The sequence below is a fragment of the Nylanderia fulva genome, unplaced genomic scaffold, assembly GCF_048542155.1.
Source record: "Nylanderia fulva isolate GAGA-0341 unplaced genomic scaffold, ASM4854215v1 Scaffold15, whole genome shotgun sequence".
Classification (NCBI taxonomy): domain Eukaryota; kingdom Metazoa; phylum Arthropoda; class Insecta; order Hymenoptera; family Formicidae; genus Nylanderia; species Nylanderia fulva.
Window position 1 is genome coordinate 4798021 of NW_028189730.1, and position 26477 is coordinate 4824497.

The window sequence follows — 26477 nt, forward strand, 5'->3', positions numbered from 1 at the left end:
TGTAGTCGAAACTTTTTGAAATATAGCGGAAAAGAAGACTTCTAATGCTTAAATAGATGCTAAAAAAATGGTCAAATTGTCAAAAACGTGCAGTTGGTATCCTTAAATAGGAAAGTTTAAAAATTAACTAACAATAAGTCACATATAATCGCCGCTTCCAAAGATCCCGATCCTGAAGAGAGAATCACAGAATGGACTCATCAAAGAGTTGCAACATGAAATAAAGTCGAGCTTTCAGTTCGTTGATCTGAGAAGATGAAAACTATTGATTCATCCCCTTCCCCCTCCCCTCTTTTACCGTTTCTCTTTGTTGCGACACAAAATCTTACGGACAAAAGATACTTTGTTGATTAAAATTCTGGATCTACATTTATTTCAAATCAATTAAGTATTTTTACGAATAAAAAAAATTCGAGAATTGATACACTTTTCTCGATTTTAATTATTAAATAATAAATATTTATTATTAAATTAAATTATTATATAATAAATATTTATTATTAAATTAAATTATTAAATAATAAATATTTATTATTAAATTAAATTATTAAATATAAATATTTATTATTAAATTAAATAATTAAATAATAAATATTTATTAACGCTGTTAAATATAATTTCACCCCCTTATATTTGCGTAATTCTGGTCCTAAAAGTAATCGTGCGAAACTCTAGTTACACGATCAAACAAAGATTTTTTTTTTTTTTTTCGAAAAGAGAAGAGCTTTTTTTCTTTATTGCGAGGTCATGATTTATTGAGAAGAGAAACCCCGAATCAACTTGGTATTCCAATTAAGGGCCTCTCGCTCGCTTATCGATTATCGCCGAAGTCGATCGAGTCTCGAGAGCGAATAGATAAGATATAAAACTCAACCTGATTCATTATAGCAAATATCTGTCGAAGTGTTTGTCGGTCATCGTACTCGAAATCGAAAAACTTCCCTGCTACTCTCGAAAATTGCCCTCTTGTCACATTATAATTCGAAACAAACTCTCGAATATCCGTAAAAATGTTCTTCCAGCGATTGAAAAGAAATCTCATTTCCTTTTCATCCGACGAAAAAATATAAAACATCTCGCTTCCTTCTTTCTGACAAAAGATTATTTCGTTCTCTTCTCTCGCTCAAGATAAGGATAAGATTTCGCATTTAATCCTTCTATCAATGAATAGATACCCAAAGTAACTTTTAACTCTTCACAGTTGAAAAATTGGTGTCAAATTTAATAAATGTCACACGTCCCAGACGGTCCACAGAAATTTTTGTGTATAAAATAACATAAAATAAATGCAAACTTTAAGTAAACTTAAAATAAATTTGGTGTAAAATTAAAATTAACCTAATTTAAATGTAGAAATTAACTAAAAAATATTAATTTTACATTTTATCATCCTCACTTATATTATAAAATAAAACATTTTTTTCTGTAAATTTTAACGGATAAATCTTGTCACTAATATAATTAATAACAAGAAATATATTTATTGTGTAAAATAAAAAATAAATGCACATTGCATTATTTTTATACATTTTTCAATGGGTTTAATAATTTAACATCTGAATTCAATTAACGCAACATCAATATGTTAAATTAATACATGAATGTATTAAACATTTAACATAAAAATTTTAACGGAGATTGTTTTTAACCAGGAAACACACATTTTTCTACTGTGTTCTGTCAATATGCATATATTTTTCATTTTTCGAAAAATTGTATATTGACAGAAAAATAAAAATTGCTGAATGCCCGTACATTGAAAAGATAAAAAAAATGAATGAAGAGTTAATATTTGAAAGTTAAATTCCGATCAGATGTTACAATATCGTAATACACGTTTCTTTCGGCATTAAAAGTAACAAAATAGCTGAACAATTCTTTCCGAGAGAAAACACGCGATATGAGAGCAGAGTGAAGATTCGTTCTGAGAAAGAGACACTTCGCGGTAAAGTAGAAATACAATCCTACATCCTTTCATAGTCTAGGAATACTTATCGCGGAACAAGCAGGAAAAGCAGAAGCGACATACGCGGACAGAATATTACATGAGTGAGAAAATGTGGAGAGATTCTTTTCACCCCGACGACATATATATATATGTATATGTGCTGTATATACATATATATTGAATGGCTCAATAAAAAAGTGAGGTATCGCAGAAAATTGAAAAAAAATTGAGTTAAATTATTCTTCCAGTAGTTTCTGGCTGTTTCTGATTTGTATTCCGCAGATTGCAAGGATAATTCGTTTATATTATTAACGCAATCTCGCAATGAAATATATTTCGCTGCAATATTCTGTTTTTGTGATAGAAATCATGTGGGACAATATATATATATATATATATAAATTTAAATAAATACAAATATTTTGTTGCAAAATTTCTCGAGCTTATTTTGCACTTTTCACCCACATCCTTTTGTGTAATATTTATTTATACCTTTAGAAAATGATATAGAAATATATTTATGACAAACAATATAAAAAAATCGATTTTAATTATTTCAATTTTTTAATAAAAAAAACAATATATATGTTATTTTTTCATATTTTAAACAGGTCCTCATATATTTTTCCTAGTTTTAAATAAAAGTACTTTTGTTAGAAAAATTCTCAAATTTATTTTGCACTTTTTCCTCCACACTTTTATGTAATATTCATTTATTTATAACAAACATTTAAAAAAACAATTTTAATTATCCTAATATTTTATTTAAAAAATATATATTTTAGGACTCGTATAAAATGTATAAAATATTTTATAAATATAGATTTTACATCCTGTACAAAGTATATAAATTTTTTCATATTTTAAACACGTCCTTCTTCGTTTTCCTAGTTTTAAATAAAAGTACTTTTGTTAGATAATTTATTTTGCACTTTTCCTTCCACACATTTACGCGCTACTCATTATTTATATATTCATAAAAAATTATAAATTATATCAAATATAATTTGACATGATTTTAATTATCCCAATTTGCTGATAAAAAAAATATATCGGTAAATATCTCTCTTTTCTATTGTGTATGCATAAAGTATAAAATTATAAAATATATCCTTTCGTCATATCAAACACGTCTTTATATATTTTTCCTAGTTTCTCATGCTCGTTTCGTTACCTGATCAGCCAGGAAAAAAATATGATACGCTGCAATGGCGAAAATGCTTTAATGCAAACTCTTCCATAAAGGTTGGTTTTTCATGCAAAAATAACTCCCTGCGGAATAGCTCACAATTCTCTTATTTGGCCACTCGATTGTGTTTCTCGACTTGTCATGACCCGGGAAACTTCGACTTTCGTTGACTATCGCACCCCCGTGGGATATTTTCATCCCTCGAATCTCGTTTCATAAAACTGCAACTCTTGTAATGCGAGACGACGCGGTGCCCCGGGATATATATATATATATATATATATATATATATATATATATGAGAGAGAGAGTGAGGATTATTTCTGATTGATTTAAAAAGAATAGCGAGACTAAGAGGTGACGTTGAATATTTTCAATTCCGAATAAAAGCCGAAAAAATTAATTCAAAGTTTAAATTAACTTCAAAATTGAGAAAGATTAATTTAATGCATAAAAATTGTAAGATTTAAATGAAATATAAAACTTTTGATAAATATAATTTCTAAATTAACATTCGAAAATTAATTAGAAATCTAATTTCTGAATTGACATAGTTTGAAATTTGTTCCTGCTAAATTATAAATATATAGTGACATAAAGCAGGAATTTGTAATATTTTCTAATTATCATCGTTCATTACAAGAGTGCTTGATAATTTTTGAGGGCAAAAATGCCCGAAAAATATAAATTGAATTCCACGAATGAATTAAATTAAATCCCCGAATGAAATACAAAGTCACAAGAACAAAAGAATTCGCACAATGACTATAACAAATGTACTTTCATCTAATTTGCAAAATTTCCCATGTATTTTATTTTATCGTCAATCCTCTCTTTCCCGTAAAAAAAAAGAAAAAACTACAATATAATATTTTCGTAACACCGATAATAATAATAACGCGGAATATAAACATTTGGTAGACATAACATTTCATTTACAATAGTAACACGAGATTTCTTATTCATGGAAGAAGAAACAAAGAGAGATTATAAACCTTTTATATTCACCGGAGGGTAAAGCTACAGTCTCACATCCAAGTTACCAAGTGTCCACTTACGAGAACCCGAGCTTTCTGAAATTGCAATTTGAATGCGAAGAAATGGAGCGCGCGGTGCAGTTTGCAATATTGCATATAACTTGTTCAATAGGTCGGCTTCTATTCATTCGTACTTGCGAGAGAAAGGGTAATGGGAAGGATCTCTCGAAAAAAAAGAAAAAGAAGGGGAAATATGGAAAACGCATAAAAGGGAGCAATAAAGGAGAAAGAAAAACGCATCGCGTCATTCAAAATTAATATGGAAAGGTGCACCCGGATAAAGCAAACAGAGTCGAACAGGCATCATCTACATCTACATCTATACATATATATATATATATATATATATATATATATATATATATGCACGGTGTCCCAGATTCTCGCGCACTTCGCGATCCTTCATCCGCAGAGTCTCTCACTCATTTCCTGCCTCGACTCCTCCTCCGCTTTACGTTGACGGAAATACGGAGGCATCTTTTATATCTATCCTTTGACCCGCGAAATCTGAAAGACTACACAATTTGCAAGCACAGACAATTTTGTTCTCATCTAGGGGGAGCTACGGAAATCCAGTTTGACTCCTAAAATGAATTTTCGATTCTTCCCGAACTCGCATCGGCGAGATTTTTCGACATTTCGGGAGAGTAAATATTTTCCCGGGAGGAAAGAAAAACAAAAGCAGAGACGAAAGTGACGGCGCGAAATTTTTGTTTTTGCGCGCGAAGAATTAAGCGAGCGTTTAAGGGGATGTTGCCGTTGTTCTGTTTTATCGACTTTAAATTAGGTTAGATTCACATTTTATTGAACATACAGATTGAAAATTTTTATTACTTCTGTATTATTCTTTCATGTCATCTCTATTAGAAACGCCATATTTTGTGCACAAATAAATTGCAGAACTTTTGTATTAAATAAGTATTGTTACGAGCTGATGCAAGAGGCCGATACAAAACTGTAATTTTTTAACTTTTATTGTTCTTTTAATACGAAATTACAACGCTCCTCGTTCATTATTATCAATACTTTAATTGTGGAGAAGAATTTTTTAATATGTATAGCTAATAAAAAGAAAAGCCTTTAAACTCAAAGTCGGTAAAACAGTCATGGTCAGCACCCTTTAAGTTAGATTAGGTTCCCTTTTTATTGAATATATGGATTGAAAAATCCTTCACAATGAAAGTACTGATAATAATAAATGAAGAGCGCTGTCATCGATTCCGCATGCAAATACGAGTATACATGCATAATTAATCCAAGTACGAATCTTTTGATACAAGCCTTTAATCTCATTTTTATTATTTCTGTATTTTCTGTCATGTCATATCTATTGGGAGCGCCATATTTTGTGCACAAATAAACCACAGAACTTTTGTATTAAATAAGTTATGAGCTGATGCAAGAAGCCGATAAAAAATCTTAATTTTTTAACTTTTGTTTTTTTTTTATACAAAATTACAGCGCTCCCCGTTAATTATTATCAGTACTTTAATTGTGAAGAAAGATTTTTCCATATGTATAGCCAATAAAAAGAAAAGCCCTTAAACTCAAAGTCGGTAAAACAGACATGGTCAGCATCCCCTTAAAATAAATTTTCGATTCTTCCCGAACTCGCGTCGGTGAGATTTTTCGACATTTCGAAAGAATAAATATTTTCTCGAGAGAAAGGGAAAACAAAAGTAAAGGCGAAAGTGAAGGGCCAAAATTTTCGTTTCTACGCGCGGAGAATTAAGCGGAGAATTTAAACAGATATAGCAAGAGTGGATTGCGCGGTCGGAAATAGCTATGCAAAAGACAAATTTACGCGCCCGTGTTGCGATATATGAGACTCCGGTATTTGTTGTTTCATGTTAACAATTGCAAATTAGCCCGGTCGATCGCCAACAACTGTTTAAACTCGTTCGTTTACCCATGCCGTTTTCGCATTGTCAGGCTGCGCGTGTCTTCACGGTTTAGTGTAAACGAGCCACTCTTGAAGAATAATTTACAACCGATACTCGAGGGAAGCGTGTTCCGAAAATAGATATTCTGTCGCAACAAAATTTTAAACCAATTTTTCTCGAAAACGTTGAAGTAATTTTCTTTTCTTTCTCTTCCTCATTTAAATATTTAAATATAATCAAATAAATAGATATGTATACATATATCTATATCTTATATATCTTAATTAATTTTATTATTGTATTTATGTATTTAAAAAATAATAAATATATGTATAAATACATATATATTTAAAAAATAAATATTATATATATATATATTTAATATTAATTTTTTTTAATAAATGTATGTATTATATAGTTTCTTCTAATAAATAAATATAATAATAAAATAAGATTAAATAAATTAAAAATAGAATGCCAACAAAATTGGCAAGTTCTTTAAAAATTTTCTATGTATAAAATACATATGTAAATTGAAAAGGTGTATCGCAAAGAGGAAAAAATATATATCCTTAATTAATTTTATTATTGTATATATGTATTAAAAAAAAATAATAAATATATGTATATATACATACATAATTTTCTTCTAATAAATACAATAATAAAATTAATTAAATTAAAAATAGAATGCCAACAAAATTGGCAAATGAAAAAATTTGAAAAAATTTTCTGACAAAAACACATAAAATGTAAATTGAAAAGATGCATCGCAAAGAGGCAAAAAGTAGCTTCGAAATTGCCTATAATTAAAAGTGTGTAATCAACAGCGATTACGGACACGCTTTAGATGACGAAATAATTTACTAACGGATGCCCGTTATCACGAAATTCTATGTTGTCAGGAGTTGCGTGCAAACAACAATATCTCGCGCCATTTATCTCTAACAATAAGAGAAATAAGACGGTACGTTCTATTCATTTACTTTTCATTCATTTTACTCGCCCGCTTATCTCTCTCTCTCTCTCTCTCTCTCGTCCCAACCTTATCGCATGAAACATCTCGAAATATCAGCGATAAAATAACAAGATCGAATCCATTGTATGTACATTAGTGCAAATTGCACTCGCATCAATGCCCAAAACATTTTCGACAGTCCACTCGACACGCGTCCTTCTCGAGTGTTTAATCACTAATACTTGTTTTAATATAATAACATACTGATAAATTACTATCCGATCGACTGGTTCTTTTGTCCCGATTAATGTTCGATCGATGTAATTAAAATGGAGAGTGAAGAGCATCAGTAGTTTTTAAATTTTTCGCATCGACGAATTAATATTCGATCATCGATTAAATTAAATTAATTAAATTAGATTAATATTCGTTCGTGTAACGCGTTTCTTCACGGCTTTTCAATTTTATTTGAAGAAGAATTAACGTTGTAGGTTTTTCCCCCTTGCTGAAAAACGCGTAGCAAAAAGAGCGAAGCAATTTACTCGATATTATTTTAAGGTGATGAATTAGTACGCATAAAGTGCGATAAATTAATATTCGATCGATGTGTTACTACAGCAGGATAAATATTTTGAATTCTTCGCGCGTCGAGCGCGCCGTAATAAATTAATAATCCAATAAATGGATTCTTTTTCCGCGCGTTCACAATATTCAATCAATGTTAATAAAAAAAAAATTTCCATTTCTTTGCGCGCAAAACGCGCATGTAAATTCGATATATGTTTGATATCGATTAATTTTTTTTTCTACATTCAAGGTTTGATCGGTGTTATTTAATCCTTCTGTCAACGAAAAACATTTTTTATCCTTTCAATCTATGTATGAGTACCCAGGTCGCGTGTTTTTTTCATATATTGCATTGCGACAATTTTTTTTATATTATTTATAGCAACTACTGGGCATCGAGTATTATTTCCATTACATTTTAAGAGGATTCCGAATACAAAGGCCTTTTGTATTTCGTTTCGGGCGAAGAAAAGTTTAACACACTTTTAACATTTAACCCTTTTTTGGTAAACGGATCCCCCGGGTAACCGAAGCAACTTTAAATGTTAGAAATGTGTCGGAACTTTTCTGCGTCCGAAATAAAATACAAAGGACCTTTTATATATTTTTTACCCGCATATGCTGCTGTCGGGAAATTTTTAAAGAATTTTGTATGTCTCGTTACTTGATTTTTGCGCTCTGTTTTCAATTTAATTAATTTTATTTTATTATTCTACGTATTGATTTATCAGAAAAAAATAGCGTATTGACAGAAAGGTTCAAGAAAGCGCGGTTTTCCCTTTTCTTCTTATCGGGAAAAAAATCTAGCGAAAAAAAAGGTCGAAGCTATCTCGCGGATTACCTTTGAGCTTTGGAGCAAGTTAGTATGCTTGGAGTACGCTTAAATATGATTTCAGAATACCGGCGCGGCTTTGAAAGGATCGAAAGCCGCGAGTCCACAAACGCGCGGAATTTCCGCATTCTTCGGTTTCGTTGAATCCACTTTGTGGAATTGGGTAACTTTACAAAGGTACTCACCGGAATAGTAGGAAGCCCAGACCGGTAACCGCGGCTCGTCGAACGTCATCGTTAACATCTGAGACCTGTTGAAATAAAAAGAACAAAATATATAAATATTATATATTATAAATATATATATATATAATATTTATATATTGATTATATATACATATATATATATATATAATATTTATATATTGATTATATATACATATATATATATATATATATACATATATAATGATGTATATATATATATATATATATATATACATATATAATGATGTATATATATATATATATATATATATATACATATATAATATATGTAATATATACATATATAACATATATACATATATGATATATGATATATATATATATATATATATATACATATATAATCAATATATAAATATTATATATATATATATATATATATATATAATAATCAATGAGAAAATTAATCCCCCTTCTCGCTTGAATTTTTGAGACCAATTTATAAGACCTCTTCTTATTTCACAAATTAAATCGATAAATAAAAAAAATCAGAAGGATAATATTCTTATTTATACAGGGTAGACCAAATAAATCGTTACGAATTTTTATCTCCAAAAATATTGTTTCAGAATAATTTATTTCTAATAAAAGTTGTAGGATTTCGAGGGGGAAAGAAATTGGCGCCACTGACTTTTTCCTATGAAGGGCGATTTCAAAGATCAAGATTTGAAGGTTATTTGTTAATTTAAATAAAAGCATTTTTTTTTACATATAAATCGATGCCTTGTAAAATTCTGCATAAAAAGTTATAAAGGTAGAATGATCAAAACAATTTTTAGAAATCCTACAATTTTTATTTGAAATATTTTTCTCTGGAAATAATATATTTTTGGAGTTAAAAATTCGTAACGCTTTATTTTGTCCGCCCTCTATAAATAACTTAGTTTAATTTTTTATGAATTCCTCTTTTAAAAATAATAATACGCCCAATACGCTTTACTTCTAAATTTTAAAAACGTGTTTGCATATTTAGCTTATGCTTACGCTTGAAATATTGTAATAAAAAAATCAAACCACATGGGATAATGAAATCGCAAAAAATAAAGCTATAAGAAATAATAAAAAAAATAAAATAAAATAAAAGAATAAAAGATTATAAGTACCTAATAATGATAAAGCATAATAAAAGAAAGATCGGAAAAAATATAAAAATATAAAAAACATATAAGAAAATAAAAATAATAAAAGATAATAAATATGTTTATAATTTACGCTTTAAATATTGTAATAAAAAATCAAACTACAATACATGGAATACTGAAATCGCAAAAAATAAAATTATAAAAAATAATAAAAAAGAATTTAAAAAATTATAAAAAATAATGATAATAAAAGAGTAATAAAAGAAAGATAAAAAAAAAATATACAAAATATATAAGAAAATAAAAAATAATAAAAGGATAATAAAGGGAAGACCGGAAAAATATGAGAAGCTACGAAAATAGACGAAAAACGAGAAGGAGTCGAGTAAAAAACACTCGCGAAATAACAACGATAAGAATATCTACGAGGTGTACGTGGATCAACACTCACAGCAACGTGCAGGAGCTTCCGGATGGCCTGGTTGTTTCCGGTGCCGCAGTACGCCATCGCCAGGGTGTACATCCCGCTCCTGCGCAGGATCGGGTCCTTGTCGGCGCATAAGGATGTCACCAGGGGATCGGCCTCCTCGAGGCGACCGTACATCGTGAAGGCGATGCCGACCGCCAGGCCACGTAGGATCTTCTCGTGCTGCGTCTCTTGGGCGTACTGAAAAGATCGAAAAATTGAGAATTTGCGAAATTGCGGGAGTTCGTCCCTTTCGCGCAAGAAGACATAATAGTATATATCTTCTTTTCGCGAGATAACAGAGATAAAACATGCGCCGGTTACATGCATAAACATTGCAAATTATGCGGCGCTTTAAATATTAAATACGCGATTAAAGTTTCTAATTAACAAACATGCGATAAAAATCTTTGAGCAAAAAATGACTTCGTTTATAATCCTTCCATTAAATGAACGGCTACCCGAAGATACTTGAAAAATGTTTGTCGGAACTTTTCTCCCGTTCGAAACGAAATATAAAGGACTTTTGTAGTCGGAAACCCTTTAAAATAAAACGGGAAAGAATGTTTGATCTGCTCAACAGCTATAAAGAAATTGTCGCAGTGCAATGTGTCGCAAATACATGATTGGTATCCGAATACAATAGTGTATACTTTATACAGAATGTTTTGGAACTGGCGAAAAAGTTTTAAATGGCAGATTCCTGGTGTCATTTGGAGACGATTTTTCCTCCGCAAAAATGTTGAGAAAGGCCATCTTTTTTTACATGTTCCCAATTCTTGCCATCATGTAGTTTTGTAACTAAACCTTACATTAAAATTCTATTAAAGTAAACTCTACCTGAAATTAACTGAAGAATGTGATTTCGTTAATATTTTATCTCCACAAAATTTAGGTTACAGAAAATCTTTTATTTTCAATCGCTAACCAGTATTTGCTGTTATCTAGGTAAAATTATATAAATGATTATCTAGATAAAATTTTGGCAGTATCTTATCTTTATATAGATAATAAAAACATGTATTTTCTATATCTGCATATCTTAGATAAAAAAAAGTGTCATCTTTATTAAATTATCTAGAATGTTCAGATAATTTGATTTAGTCATAGCATAGAAAAATATTTAAGTAATATAGAACTTAAGGACACTGTAAAAAATATGTAAAATTACACTTAGTATTTATATAATTTTACATATTTTTATGTTATATATTACATGTTTTTTTACAGTATAATAAGCGATAAAAACTTATATAAATAAAAGTATAAATATATTTTTATCTTCAAAATAATATCTGAAAGTTATCTAAATAAATTTCATCTTTTATCTAGACATATTTAAAACAAAATCATCTTCATCTTATCTAAGATTACCCATTTTTAACTCATCTTTATTATCTATAGCTAATTTTAAAATCATTTAAAAGGATGCTGACCATGTCTGTTTTACCGACTTTGAGTTCAAGGGCTTTTCTTTTTATTGGCTATACAAATTGAAAAATCCTTTTCCATAATTAAAGTACTGATAATAATGAATGGGAAGCGCTGTAATTTCGTATAAAAAACAATAAAAGTTAAAAAAATCAGTTATTTATCGGCCTCTTGCATCAGCTCATAAAAATACTTATTTAATACAGAAGTTCTGCGGTTTATTGGTGCACAAAATATGACGCTCTCAATAGAGATGACATGAAAGAATAATACAGAAGTAATAAAAATGAGATTAAAGGCCTGTATCAAAAAATTGGTACTTGGATTAATTATGTAAGTACTTGTATAGTTGCGTGCGGAATCGATATTGAAGCATAAAACAGCAAAAAAATAGTTGCCGGACAGCACTTTCCATTCATTATTATCAGTACTTTCATTTTAGAGAATAAATCAATCTATATATTCAATAAAAAACCTAACCTAAATTAAAATCGATAAAACAGAACGGCAGCGCCCTCTGAAAAAAAAATGGTTTCCAAGTGATCAAAATCTTTACCGCTAATTCTGGGACGCTCTGTATGCTATTCAAAATTAATGTTTTCCCTCGATTTTCGCAAGAAAGAAAACTGATTTGTCTCTGAGATTAAATCAGTCCTTCCTTTTAATTTTGCGCGGATTTACAATTTAATGCACGCCGGTTCCTGCTTTTCGCAGGAGAAAGAGAGATCGAGATGTGCCCGTGCGTTACTTAATCGCAGCCGCCGGGACACATTATGGAGAACCTGTAATGGGTAATTGGATTAAGCCGACCGACTAGTGGCAAGTTATGATTCGTTTAGCATCGACCTGCTGCTGCTGCTTTGCAGCACGCAGCTTGTTGGTGGCCAGCAGCGACGAAAGTTTGTTCGAAATTACTTTCCTCGAGGAGAGCGTCGACGCTAAAACACACGACCATTGTCTCTCCGGACGTCCGATGGAAAAAAAAAGTTGCGAATTAATGTGCGAATAGCGTGCAAAAATCGGAATCGTACCAATTTTTTTCCTTTTTGTTCAGAGACAATTGAGAACCGCGGCTGAACCGCTGGATATTGAAAAGACACAGGTTCTAAAAATATTTTTATTCTCTCTCATCCTCTTTCTAGGAAAAAATTTTAATTATAATAAACTGCTACAGTATTATAAAATTATAGAGAATGAGATGCAAAAATTATGGAGAAAAATATTTACAATGTACATTTGTAGGTACACTGTAATAAAAGAGAAACGTGAAATTCGCGGTATTTAAATACTTGGAAAACTATTTATAATCAAACGAATCAGATAAAAAACGAAAAATTCGCTTTCATATTTTATTATCAGGATTATCAACATAAACTAACATTCAAAAAATAAAATAAATAAAAACCGTTCTAATGTCATCATAGATACTTTTATGTCTAGATCGAATGTATACACTAAGTCAGTATCGACGTGTTTAAATATAAATAGCGCTTCAAATCACGTACATTTAGTATATTTAATGTATACATTCGATTTAGATATAAAAGTGTCAAGGTGTATTACGTATAGCAAAACGATCGATTAATTCCATCCGAGCTAAACTAAATTAATTGCGTCTAATAATTGATATCATTGGCGCTTATCGATCGCATTGGATATCAATCGCGTGATATCTGACCTATATCTAGACTATAAAAGAAATGTTATTAATGTCGAAAGTTGATATCTTCGAAGAAAAAAATCACGTAAAATTATCACGAAGATGGCTGTTCCGGCGATCGCATTGTGTGCGTGAAACGAATATTGTTACTTAATTTCACGGTTGTATATTCTCGAAGCAGGGCAAAATATTGTTTTTCGAACTTACGTAAACGTACTCGTGTAAAAAAAAATTATTTTTAAAGATACAATTGTTTATTCGGTGAGAAGAGATCAGTCTTTCACCTCGCAAACCGATATATCCGCGATAAAAACATCCTTAAATTCGCAGCTGCATTTTAAATTATATATATATATATATATATATATATATATATATTTATATATATATTTTTAATATATACATATATATTTTATTTAGTAGCTGTACTTAAATTATATATATATATATATATTTTATAAAAATATATATATATAAATGATATTATATTATTTATATATTTTTATAAAAAAATTTAATAAATAAATAAATGTATGTATATATATATATATACATACATTTATTTATTTTATTATATATTTTTTTTTATAAAATATATAAATAATATAATATCATTTATATATATATATATATATTTTTATAAAAATATATATATATAAATTTTTATAAAAAAATATATATTACTGGACTTCGCATAAATGTGTATATCTTGGAAAACATGGAATTAAATACTAAAATAATTTATCCAAAGAAAAAGAAATATATATATTATTAGACTTTGCCTAAATCTGTGTGCATTTAATTCTCTATCTTGGAAAAATATGTTTAATCAATCAGCGCCGCTTGATTACAGTTCCTACTTTATTAGCGTCCATTGTGATGAATGATACGAATCCGAATTATACGTTTTTCGCCGATGATCATGGAATATCGTTCTTGATCGATATCAGCGAGCCTGCATATTATACGCTCTTCGAACTCACAAAGATCGAGCAATCTGCTCGCGAGACTTCCTTCTTTCTGTACACTCAGTAAATATAAATAACGTATATATATATAATAATACATTAAAAATATTCTAACCCGCACATATTGTATATATCGAACACTTGTCTTTAGAAACAATCGGAAAATTGGACAGCAATTATTTATCGACGATATAGAAAGCGTGAAAAATAGTTTTTGGAATCCTCATCGTTCCACTTATATCGTCACTCACGGATGGCGAGGAGATACGGATCCTGGATCCTCTTGCACCTTGATTCGAGACGGTAGGATGTCGCAATTAATCTTTATTGCTCGAGTGCTTGAATCCTTGCCTCTCTGATTCTTTAATACAAGCCTGATCTCTCTCCGTTTCTCTCTTTTTACTTTATCTTTAAATATTCCTGAATATCTCAACTTCTCAAATTTAATTCCCCTTAAAGTCTCTGAATCTTTAATATATACTCCTTCTTGCTCTCCGCTCTTTTTTCCCTCTTTTTTATCTTTAATTTCTTGAGTCTTGAAATTCTTTCCCAACATTCTCAAATTTAATTTAAATTTCCGAACCCCTGAATTCCATGAATGCTTTTAGCGTAGCTTCCCGAATCTCGGCGCGACTAATTTCTATTTTATTGCCATATTCCTCGTTTAATATCCCTCCAGCTTATCTCAGCACCGGCGACTACAACGTCATCCTGGCTGACTGGCGAACCGCGGCGGGAAATCTTTTATACTGGAAAGTCGTGAAAAGCGTACCGCTCGTGGCGGAACATCTGACTCGGTTCATCAATTTCCTGGTGAAGAATGCAGGTCTCGATACCAAGAGAACTAGGCTAACAGGACATTCTTTGGGTGGACATATTGTCGGTCTTGCCGCACGTGCCATCGATAGCAATATCGCCGAAGTGATGGGTAAAATCCGTAAAATATAAAATATAATGAAGAGAATTAAAATTAAACCATAAAGAATAATAATACATAATAATATAATAATATATAATAATATATAATAATAATAATATATAATATATAATAATAATATATAATAATATATAATAATAATAATATATAATAATATAATAATATATAATATATATATATATAATAATATATAATAATATATAATCATATAGAACAATATATAATAATATAGAATAATAATATATAATATTTTATTATATATTATTAATATATTATTATTCTTCATAGTTTAATTTTATTTCTCTAATTTTCTCTTCGTTATATTTTTTCTTATATAATAATATTATATAAATGAAAATATATAATGTGTATAATATCTATACAATAATATATTAAATAAAAACGTAGATATTTGTATTTGATATAATATATAATAATAATAATATAATAATATAAGATATAATAATAATAATATATTATTATTGTCATAATGTAAATGTGACATGTATATCTAAATAAGTGCGAAACATTTTAGAAGATAATTCTTTGTCGAAAATTAGGGGAGACTTCATATATAAACATATATCTCTCTTGGAGATGTTACACTTTTCTAAAGAGGGAGGTAAAAATAAAGTTTATATTTTTTTAAATAGGTATTAATAAATATCCATTTTTAGTGGAAAATATCCACCAAATTTCATTATTTTAATTTATCTGAAATTTAAGAAAACACAGTTTATATAAGAAATCCCCCTTAATTTTTGACAAAAAATTATTTCCTAAAATTTTTCACTTATTTAGATACATCCTGCAATAATGATATAAAATAATATATGAAAAATAATATAATACATAATATAAAAAATCGAAAGTTTTCTCATATATTCAATAATAAAAAAATTACAAAAAGACCTCAAAAAATTTTTCTTCAAAGGATAAATTAAAAAAAAACTCGAGCTTTTCTTTGTCTTAAAATCTTCTTTAATTATCTTAAAATGTTCGAAAAATTTTTTCTTTAATCATTTCAATATCGATTCTCGATCTGCAGCTCTAGATCCCGCGAAACCTATGTACAATTCGAAAGGACCAGGCGAAAGGGTGGACAAAACGGACGCGGATTTCGTGCAGGTGATCCACACGAGTTCCATCGGTATCACGAAACCGATCGGCGACGCCGATTTTTATCCGAACGGCGGTAACAAGCAGCCGGGATGCAGCGTAATCGGTAAATACAACCTGATAGCCGAAGTCAATATCGCTTGTTGGCTCATTAGTTAACGCAACCGAATTGATTTGCAGTGCCAGGGTGCGCGCACTCGCGCGCTTATGAATATTACGCCGAATCTATCATGAACCCAACAGGTTTCCGCGCCGGCGAAGTATTCATGGGCGGACCCAAGTTGGATTCAAAGTAAGTATAATTTAAGTTACATGATTAAAAAATTCGGGAAATAAAAAAAGATACCATTCAAGTGTAAAATATTCATATTTCGCCTTATTTTATAAGAAAAAAATCGTTTTCTTCTTCTTTGAAGAAGAGATCGTTTTCTTTTTCTCAAATACAATTTAAGTTACTTATATACTTTAAAAAAAAGTATGAAATACAAATATTAATACCATCAAATAAATAATGCTCTATTCGAATTTCTTTCTTTTTATAGAGAAAAGAATCGTTTTCTTCGTTTTTGAAAAAGAAATCATTTTCATCTTTTTAAATATAATTTAAGTTACACATACAATAAAAAAAAACTTATGAAATAAAAAAACAAAGCTATCATTCAAGTGCAAGAGATTTATATTTTTCCTTATTTTATAAGAAAAAAATCGTTTTCTTCTTCTTTGAAGAAGAGATCATTTTCTTTTTCTTAAGTACAATTTAAGTTATATATTCATGCAATAAAAAATTAATGAAATAAGAAACATTAATGCTATTCAAATGCAACCTATTCAAATTTCTTCCTTTTTATAAAGAATTGTTTTCTTCTTCTTTAAATTTATTTTCATCTTTTTTAAATAATAATTTAAGTTACACATACGATAAAAAATTGTTTTCTTTTTCTTAAATACAATTTAAGTTACTCATACAATAAAAAATTCATAAAATAAAAAAAAACATTATTGCCATTCAAAGCTATTTAAATTTCTTCTTTTTAAATTTAAGTTACAAAAAATTTTAAATTTAAGTTACATATACGATAAAAAAATTCATGAAATAAAAAACCAAAGAATCTTATCTTCTTTATTTAATAAAAAAAAATTGCTTTCTTCTTCTTTGAAGAAAAAATCATTTTTTAATGCAATTTAAATTATACGCGTATACAAAAACTCAGAATAAAAAACAAAGTGTCATTTCAATGCAAGCTATTCAAATTTCTTCTTCTTTATTTCATAAAAAAAAATCGTTCTCGTTTTCTGTGAAAAAGAAGTGTTTTTCTTCTTCTTTTTCTCCTTCAATATGAATGCTTCAATATAATTATTTCTTCCTGAGATACGATGCATCATTTTTTCCTCTTTTATCCCTGTTTCTCTATTTTGTTTCTTTCCATCGATGTACCGAGAAATATCGAAGGCCGCGGAAACTCGCATATTTTTTTCATGCAAATTGACCGAGACGTTAATTTCATTATCGTTTGTTTCATTATTTTCAGGGCACAAGGATCGTACACTCTACAGACCCGCGAATCATCACCCTTTGCACTCGGATGACGATCAACGTTATCGTTTTATAGCCACCTCTCGTAAATATTTCTATGATGTCAAAAATAAACTTTGTCACAAACACTCTAATCAATTCTCTTCATATTATTCAAATAAATTATCCGACATTTGTCGTGTTTCTCACAATTGCATTATCATTATTTCACCAGCATTATCACTTCGAAAAATAATCATTTTATCAAAATACTTGATGATTTTATTTATCAACTGTTATCAAGCTTATCGACAAGTTGTAAGTTGTGATTATAGATCGTAATCATTTTCTTCAATCTTTTTTTTTTTTTAATTAATCTCTCTTCTCGATTCACGCACTAATATAAAATGTTTCGATATCGTCGACATCATTAATTATTATCAGTCATACTATCGAACGGAAACCAATTCGACAGACTATAAAAGAAAGATTCGAAATATTAAAAGCAGAATTTTCAATCTATTGCGAAGATTGTTTTACCGGCAATCGCGTTACGTACACGTAAAAAAATATTTACTCTCGAATTTCGCAGTCGCATATTCGTGAACAAATAATTCTTGGGCTTGCAGCTGCATATTCATGAAAGAGGAATATTATTTTTCGATTATGTGTTTTCGTGAAAAAAAATATATATATATGTATTTTCGCAATTTCAACGGAGAAAAATACTTACAAATTTTGCGCGTATACGTAATATTATATATGTATAACGTTTTTCATTCTATCTTGAAGAAACATTTTGATGATTGATGCGACTACTTTCGCCCCTCGTGAAGTGTATCCTTCTCTATTGACATCCCTCGCGGCGGATGCGAAACTACGCGATTTCTGTCGAGGATGAGAGACGGCAAACATAGTCGACACGAGCAAGGCTGAATTCGATGAAAAACTACGAGCATCAGCCCCAGCTACTTTCTATTTATATTCCCGGCGAGTATGACCGAAATACCTACGCAAGAAGAAAATGTCATATATATATATATATATGTAATTATTGTGAACGGATGAATAATTAAATGATACATATTTTTCTTTAGAAATGTAATCCGGTGGACGAGCGAAACAGTTATTTACCGACGACTTCGATAGTGCGAAGAACAGTTCTTGGAATTCTGATTATTCCACTCGATTGATTACTCGCGATGAAGAGATTGCGAGAGAGGCTCTTGTTTACAAATCCAAGACGTAGATAGTAGAATCTCTATTAGTACTAATTGTCTTGAAATTCTCGACCGAATCGATATTAATGTATAATCGTTATAGTTCTTCTTTTTAATTTTCAAACTTTCAAAAATATCGTCAAAGTTCTTAAAGTTTTAAATTAATTTTTTTTATATATTTTTAAAATCCTTAAATAATTCTTATATATAATTCCTTCTAGAAATTAAAGATATAATTATATCTATATACACATCTTAAATCCTAGAAGGAACTATATATAAGAATTATTTAAGAATCTCAAAAATATAAAAAAAAAATAAATAAATTTATATAACTTTAAGAATTTTATATAATAAGAATATTAATATTATAATTAATATTATAATAATATTATAATTTATATATATGCATATTATTAATTAAATTTAATTTCCAGAGATCGGATTTTTATTCCAAAGCGAAGAATAACCGGAAATCGACTCGATAAAATGGATAAATAATAAAACCCGCCGACGCCGATTTATTATTCAATAGATCGTTCATTACTCAATAGATTAATTAATCTGCAATTTGCAGCGATATTATGGCGATTAAATGCGCACACACGAGAGCTTCCCTATATATACTATTTGAAATATCCTATATTATATTATAAATCCCAAAGACGCACTGGAAATGTATTCGTGGGCGGAACTCCATCCTCCAAACTAATTTATATAATGTCTTCTCATTTTTCTATATATGGATATTTGTCGCTTTGCGAGACCATATTTTTTCCTTCCTTCTACCTCTTCTTTCAATTTCTTTTCATCGTAATATATTTAAAAATATTGGGCGTCTTGCCCACTTTCGTGTAAATTGACTAATTGTAATATAATAATTATAATAATGCATTATCGCTTTTATCATTTTTAGTCGGACAATAATTAATGCTATTATGCTGCACTTAGGCGCATCTACACTTTTTTGTGCATATTTCTAGTTTATTGAATATAATTTCTTAAAATACCTTCTAAATATCTCCTAAATATGTTATTTGACTGATTTATCCTGTATTTTCTTCAGATTACTCAATTAACCAATTGATAAAGAATTGGTAAAGACCTCTTTTACATAAAATAACACAATAGGTGTAAAAAAACTGAAAAATCGAAAGATCTATTTTTGATCTTTTAACGCCATCTTTTATTTTGCCTTGCTTTTATAAGAGAGCATACTCTGGGAACTTATTTCCTATTATAATCTAAAATGTATTTTTTTTTTTTTTTTTTTTAATAAAAATAGATAAAACAAAAATTGTAAAGTGTGTATTAAACTCACCGCGACCATGTCTTCGATAGCCTGCGTAGATTTGGATCCCAACATGACCATGCCCATTGCAATCCCGGCTGCTTCGCCGGTCACAGCGTCATCTTGATACAAATTGAATTTCAGTTGCTCGTAAACGTCCTGTCTATGCGAACCCATCGCGGCTAATCCAAGGCCTAGGCAGCCACCGTGACGAACCATCTAATGAACGCATTTCCCAAGATAAGTCATTTGTCGGATTGCATATATTCAATTTTGTATAGATATTTTACCCTCTTTCTATAATTAACTTAATAAATTATAATAAAAACGTATTTAATTTATTAAGATTTATAATAAAATTTAATAATATTTAAATAATATAATATATAATAAATAATAAAATAATAATATATAATGAAATTTAACATTTAAATTTAATATCTAATAAAAGAAAATATATTAAAATGAAATTACTAAGCATATAAAATTAGAAAAAAATATTTATGGATTTTTTATATGGATACGTACTTCATTCTGGGTATCCTTTAATTGACCCAGAAGATAGTCGGTGATTGCTGCCCCATGATTAGCGTGTATAAGTCCCAAAGCGTACAAACCGCCGCCTTCGGAGTATCCAGCACCGGCAGCACCGGAATCTCTCGGCAAGTAAGATTGCATGAGAGCTAAAGCTTCTTGCTCGTGTCCCCGGTGAATTACTCCCAGAGAAGCTGTCGCGGTCAATTTCGCCCAATTAGTGGCTCGCGCTAGCCACTCTAGATTATCCCTGAAAAATACAATTAAAAATTAAAATTTATTCAAAATTCTAAATTTTTTCTTATACTTTACTTTTTCAAAATTGTCAAATTTTAAGAAATAAAGTTTTCAAAAAATTAATAACATTTCAGTCTCTCCATATTTTTGTATCTTAAAATAAAAATAAATTAACAATCACGAAAAATTAAAATATTAAAAAAAAATAGATACCTCAAAAATTGATCGCTGGTCGTCCCGGAATGCATAAAGGCATTCGCGATTACAGTGGCAGTATGGCAAATCGAAACTCGTATCGCGTCCTTGGTATTCTTCAGGATGAGCATATCAGTATGATTGCTGCGAATCAAGAACTGCAGATGCAGATCAATGGATACCTCGCCGCCCAAAATGCTAGATAGAGCGTCCACGCGCTCCTGCTGTTCTCTCTCCTCCGCATTCTACGAAAAGAAGATATCATAAACAATTTTTCATTATATATTTTTATTATTTATTTATTTGTTATTTATTTTTATATATTTTTCATTATATATTAATATTAATATTATATTATATATCACAGTATTTATGTAACATAATTATAAAATAGAACACATTTAAAGAACACAAACTATAATTGAGAAAAATATTAGCTAGTACCTAATAGTAATTGACTCTCAATAATAGTTTTAGTAAATAAATAATACTCACCAAACTCTCGACGCTGCGTTGGGCCTTCTCTTCCCCATTGGGAGCCGCAGGGGCTTCATCGGTCTCCATATTCGTGGTCTCCGCGCCGTCTTCAGCAGTCTTGGCGGCAGTGGTGGTGGCCGCGGCTGGTTTAACCACTGGTTTAACCAGCAGCGCGCCCGGAATAGGCGCGGTCGCTCGCAAAGCTTGCAGGACACGACCGAGAAACTGCTGGGTCGCAGATTCGTACAGGTCGAAGGCGATCTGATAAGCCATCAGCACGCAGTCCTGCAAACCCTTGCTCAGTCGATCCAAGAGTTCGGCCACGGCCAGCGGATCGTCCAGAAAGATGAGGCACTGGCACATGTTGACGTAGTCGGGGGTGCCGAGGTTCCGGTAGAGATTGACCAAGCAGCGGAGCACAGTATTGCGGAATCCACGGTTCTGAATCAGATTCATGGCTACGTAGGAAGCGTAGGCTAACATTCCGCTCACGTCGTCCTAAAAAGAAAGGGAATTTTGTACTTTTCTTCATACATTTGTAATTTTTTTATTAAGAGAAAATTTATTTAGTACACGAAATCAACGTAAAACTATTATTACTATTATAACTATTATTATTATAGATTATATATTATACAGTTCCATTTTAATGTCCCACCCCAAATAAGTTTTTTATTTTTGATTGTAGAAAAAATGTTTTAGACAAAAATTGTATGGTTTCGAGGAGGACATAAGGTGGTGCCATTTTAATTTGACCTTGAATAGTTGAAGGTCACGTAAAGGTCACCTTCAGGTAAGGAGATCTTGTCTTATAACTCAAAAAGTACTTGAGATAAAAATGTTTCATTATAGTGTTTTGGAAAGCTCTCGATGTCAGCTACAAGAATATGTAATGAAAAGTAGGTGGTTCCATTTAAGAAATTAAAGGTGGCCTTTACATGACCCTCAAGCAACTATTCAAGGTAAAACTAATGGCACCATCTTATGTCCTCCTCGAAACCATACAACAAACTTTTGTCTGAAACATTTTTCTACAATCAAAAATAAAAAACTTATTTAAGGTGGAACATTAAAATGGGACACCCTGTATATATTATATACTATTATAACTATTATTATTGAACTATTATATATTGAATTATATAGACAATTAAAAAGTAATGAAATTAATACTCACAGACTGCATGATGGCTGCTTCAAATATGTCCATCCTGCGGGTCTCCAGAGCAAGGCCCAGGGCCTGACGATACTGATTGTCATCCAGACAACGTTGGAACATTCGATTCACTATTCCCTCCAATCTGGGATCAATACCCTTGCTTCCTGGAGGAAGCTTTCCTTCTGCCTCCAAGACACGCTGCTGGGTGTAATAATCGATACACTTAGCTGAAAAATTAAAATGCATGATTAGAACATAATGACTTAAAATTTAAATTTAAATTTGACAATATTTCTGCGTACCAATAGTAGTGTCAACATATTCGTTTCTAGCATTGACATCAAATAACTCTCCTGCTCCCAAAGCATAAGTCAGTGAATCCTCGAAGCTACCCAAATGATAATACACCTTGCTAGCTACTAGAGCAGCCAATTCATGTTGTTGAAACACTTTGTCCTCGTGCAGGATCTCACTGTGAAAATAACACAGTGTTCAGACAAAGATTAACAAGCAGAATGGAATATATAATGTAAATTATACTATAAATAGCATTTGAAAAATGAATAAATCAATTTGTTTGCTCCCAACATACATCTTCTCGATAGCCTCGGAAATCTCAGGCCAGAATTCGTCGACTATCATGTCCAGTTTCTTCAAAGCAAACACTTTCAACTCTGGCATCGGCTCCTCCAACAAGGAAATTATTCCAGCTGCAAAAATTAATAATTCCATTTATATCAGAATTATATTGTTATTAGCGTTAAATAGATTACTTTGCAATATGACAAAACTGTAAGAAAAATGATACACAATAAATGTGACGGAAAAATAAATAATAACATAAAGTAACAAATAATGCACCATTAATTCACTTCTTATTTAATAATTTTTTTTCTTAAACAAATAATAACTTAAATAAATAAATAATAAACTTTTTTCAATCTTCCTTTTCGATTGCTCCAAAATTATCGAAAGCTTTCAAGGTTAAGTCTCGCATGATTTGCAAATCATCATTAGCAAAACTGGCGCAAATGTAATAAAAATCCTCGCGCGATCAATTAAAGAAACGACGTGCTCGAAGCGACAGGATCATTTGACAGCTTACCTGCTGACGTGATATTCATCTTGCTGAATTTCATCGAACGATTGCTTGAGGATTGACAGCGAATTTCCCGGAGAGCGGAAACACATACGCGAAGGAACGAGTCGTAACGCCGCGAATGTACTGTTTGTATGAGATAGCAGTCGAGTCGCTCCACAGATTTCTGGCGACCCTAGTGACGTTTGAAACGTCAAAGCGCCGCTCGCGCGTGATTGGCTCGCAGCGAATCAGCGTCGAGTCTTACAAGACCGCGAACCAATCACGTTTGAGCGTTACTTTTCCCCGATGAGTGCCATCATAAATTTATGCGTTTATGACTTGCAAGCGCGTACATAACCGCAGAAATATGCTCTGTTTACGATATCTGCAACGGATCTCTGGAAGGTAGTGAAGAGAGATTATTTTAATTAATTTTGGTGAAACAAAGTATGTCAGAGAAGGCGAAAACCATGAGTCACATTAAACATATTCCTAAGGACGCTCAGGTCATCATGTCAATCATGAAGGATATGGGAATAACGGATTATGAACCGAAAGTGATCAATCAGTTGTTAGAATTTACCTATCGTAAGTTTCTTCTCCCTTAATTGAGGATTTTCATCATTTTTCGCTATTATTTTCACTGTACTTTAATATCTTGTTTTATTATTTCAATTTTTTTAGTTTCTTGTTACTTCTATTTTCAAATTTAATTTCGATTATATCTTATAATATATATTTCTCCTTCACAATATCTTATTATTTATTTTTTATTATTTTCTTTTTTTGTTACTCCAGATTCTAATTTTAAGACTTAATAAATGCAATCTTGTAGCAGAATACGTTACATGATCATTTTTTTATCATTTGTTGCTATTATTTCCACTGTACTTCAACATGTTGTTTTGCTATTTGATTATTTCAATTTTTTGTTTAATTTTCTATTAGTTTTATTATTTTCAAATTTAATTTACTCTATTATTATATATATTAAAATCTTTCTTTATCGTAATATCTCTATTAATTTTTTTGATTATTTTCTTCTTTCATTCTTTACTTCAGATTCTAATTTTAAAACTTAATAAATGCAATCTTGCGGCAGGGTACGTCACATGCATATTGGACGATAGTAGAGTGTATGCTAACCATGCCAAGAAAAAGTTCATCGACTTGGATGATGTCAGATTGGCGGTGAAGATGCAGCTGGAGCGTTCATTCACAAATCCACCACCCAGGGATGTATTGCTGGATGTGGCACGTGCCAAAAACAACATCCCATTACCCTTCGTCAAGCCGAACAATGGTCTCAGATTACCACCAGATCGATATTGCTTAAATGCAACGAATTACAGACTTAAAAACGCGGCAAAAAAGGTCCCTCAGAAATCCACGCATTCAGTGGTCGGCAATAATCAAGCTGGTGGACAGTCGAGGCCAAAAGTGGATGGAAACAAGACTGGCGTATCAATCGTTAAAAGACCTGGTACCCTGGCTACTGTCGCCAGAACGCAAAGCATTTCTATACCAAAGCCAGTAATGAAATTTTCGACAGGTAATATATATTAGGGTTTATATGATTAATAATAATCAAATGAATAATATTATAATATTGAGAGATATTAATATTAATAAGTTTAATATTAATATTATGTATTAATATTATTTATATATGTATATTATATTAATATTATTATGTATAATATTTATATTAAAATATTAATTTTATAATTAATAATTGACATATATAATTATTAATCATAATAAATATTTTGTTTGTTTGTTTGTTTGTTTGTTTTTTTTTCTATCAATGAATCAATTCTATAGCTATTAATATATTTATATAAACACATACCTACTAATGTACCTATTTTTCTATTTAAATCCAAGCTTCTTTCCGCCTGTTGCAGTCCCATTCCTCCGTACCGTTCCGTATATCCTTTAGAACTTCAACACGTAAGATTCTAATGCAAAATATAATTTATTATAAAATATAAACGTAATTATAGAAATAATGCCATAAAATCCGCACACTTATACACTCGATAAAAAACTAGAAATTAAACTTAATTACATGTAAAATTAATTTAATTCAGAAATGTTTATTACTTGTATTAATGTGAATTTTTGTTCACAGCAACGACCAGCTCTGCAGTGAAAACGCAAGTAATAAAACCGAAGATACAGATCAACTCCGGTCAAACATTGCCGACCGTCAAAGTAGAGACCGACGAAACGTTGAAGAGAAAACGAGAAGATGAAGACTACGATGTACCGTAATCTCTCAATTTCGAATAATTATCCGTGGAACAATTATTCACTTTTTTAATTTGAAATCTTGCAAATATTCATGAATTAATGATAGTCCTTTGCAATAACGATAATCCTTGTTATAAAATAATGTAAAAGAAAAGAATTTATAAAACTTGCGTAGTATGAAATATAAGATGATGCAAGACAAATATTTTT

At 30.3% G+C, this 26477-nt stretch overlaps 3 protein-coding genes and 1 long non-coding RNA gene across 6 annotated transcripts in view; 3 read left to right on the forward strand and 1 right to left on the reverse strand.

The window, feature by feature from the left end:
• Positions 1 to 24168, reverse strand: part of Rpn2 (Regulatory particle non-ATPase 2) — a 64383-nt gene extending 40215 nt beyond the window's left edge. Inside the window, exons 1-10 of the mRNA XM_029310737.2 lie at positions 24036 to 24168; positions 23523 to 23640; positions 23233 to 23402; positions 22949 to 23157; positions 21790 to 22269; positions 21313 to 21539; positions 20857 to 21112; positions 20359 to 20547; positions 10175 to 10390; positions 8600 to 8664 (exon numbers count right to left, since the gene is read on the reverse strand). Coding sequence (XP_029166570.2) covers positions 8600 to 8664; positions 10175 to 10390; positions 20359 to 20547; positions 20857 to 21112; positions 21313 to 21539; positions 21790 to 22269; positions 22949 to 23157; positions 23233 to 23402; positions 23523 to 23640; positions 24036 to 24069 — 1964 coding nt within the window. The 5' untranslated portion in view covers positions 24070 to 24168. The remainder of the gene's footprint in view (positions 1 to 8599; positions 8665 to 10174; positions 10391 to 20358; positions 20548 to 20856; positions 21113 to 21312; positions 21540 to 21789; positions 22270 to 22948; positions 23158 to 23232; positions 23403 to 23522; positions 23641 to 24035) is intronic.
• Positions 13001 to 18003, forward strand: LOC114937309 (lipase member H). Its single transcript, XM_029310741.2, has 7 exons — positions 13001 to 13407; positions 14134 to 14311; positions 14400 to 14551; positions 14928 to 15176; positions 16234 to 16410; positions 16485 to 16596; positions 17834 to 18003. The coding sequence occupies exons 1-7, from the start codon at positions 13383 to 13385 to the stop codon at positions 17889 to 17891; spliced, it is 951 nt and encodes a 316-aa protein (XP_029166574.1). The 5' UTR covers positions 13001 to 13382; the 3' UTR covers positions 17892 to 18003.
• Positions 18246 to 20286, forward strand: LOC146724094 (uncharacterized). 3 transcript variants are annotated; one of them, XR_014924222.1, is made up of 3 exons: positions 18246 to 18807; positions 18915 to 19125; positions 19475 to 20286. It is a non-coding gene; the product is annotated as an uncharacterized LOC146724094 (long non-coding RNA). The 3 variants fall into 3 exon arrangements; XR_014924223.1 differs by having other exon boundaries at positions 18915 to 19069; XR_014924224.1 differs by having other exon boundaries at positions 18915 to 19062; positions 19475 to 20285.
• A 179-nt stretch (positions 24169 to 24347) lies between the features above and the next one.
• On the forward strand, positions 24348 to 26470 carry Taf9 (TBP-associated factor 9). The gene is made up of 3 exons (XM_085480575.1): positions 24348 to 24599; positions 25114 to 25563; positions 26146 to 26470. The coding sequence occupies exons 1-3, from the start codon at positions 24461 to 24463 to the stop codon at positions 26286 to 26288; spliced, it is 732 nt and encodes a 243-aa protein (XP_085336701.1). The 5' UTR covers positions 24348 to 24460; the 3' UTR covers positions 26289 to 26470.
• The last annotated feature ends 7 nt before the right edge of the window (positions 26471 to 26477 follow it).

Excerpts from the sequence above, each read along its gene's own strand:
- Taf9 (XM_085480575.1), top strand. The coding sequence starts at position 24,461 with ATGTCAGAGAAGGCGAAAACCATGAGTCACATTAAACATATTCCTAAG. Across the intron at positions 24,600-25,113 it reads GTTGTTAGAATTTACCTATC|GGTACGTCACATGCATATTG; the intron begins GTAAGTTTCTTC and ends ATCTTGCGGCAG. Across the intron at positions 25,564-26,145 it reads AGTAATGAAATTTTCGACAG|CAACGACCAGCTCTGCAGTG; the intron begins GTAATATATATT and ends TTTTGTTCACAG.
- LOC114937309 (XM_029310741.2), top strand. The coding sequence starts at position 13,383 with ATGGCTGTTCCGGCGATCGCATTGT. Across the intron at positions 13,408-14,133 it reads TGTTCCGGCGATCGCATTGT|TTCCTACTTTATTAGCGTCC; the intron begins GTGCGTGAAACG and ends GCTTGATTACAG. Across the intron at positions 14,312-14,399 it reads TCCTTCTTTCTGTACACTCA|AAACAATCGGAAAATTGGAC; the intron begins GTAAATATAAAT and ends ACTTGTCTTTAG.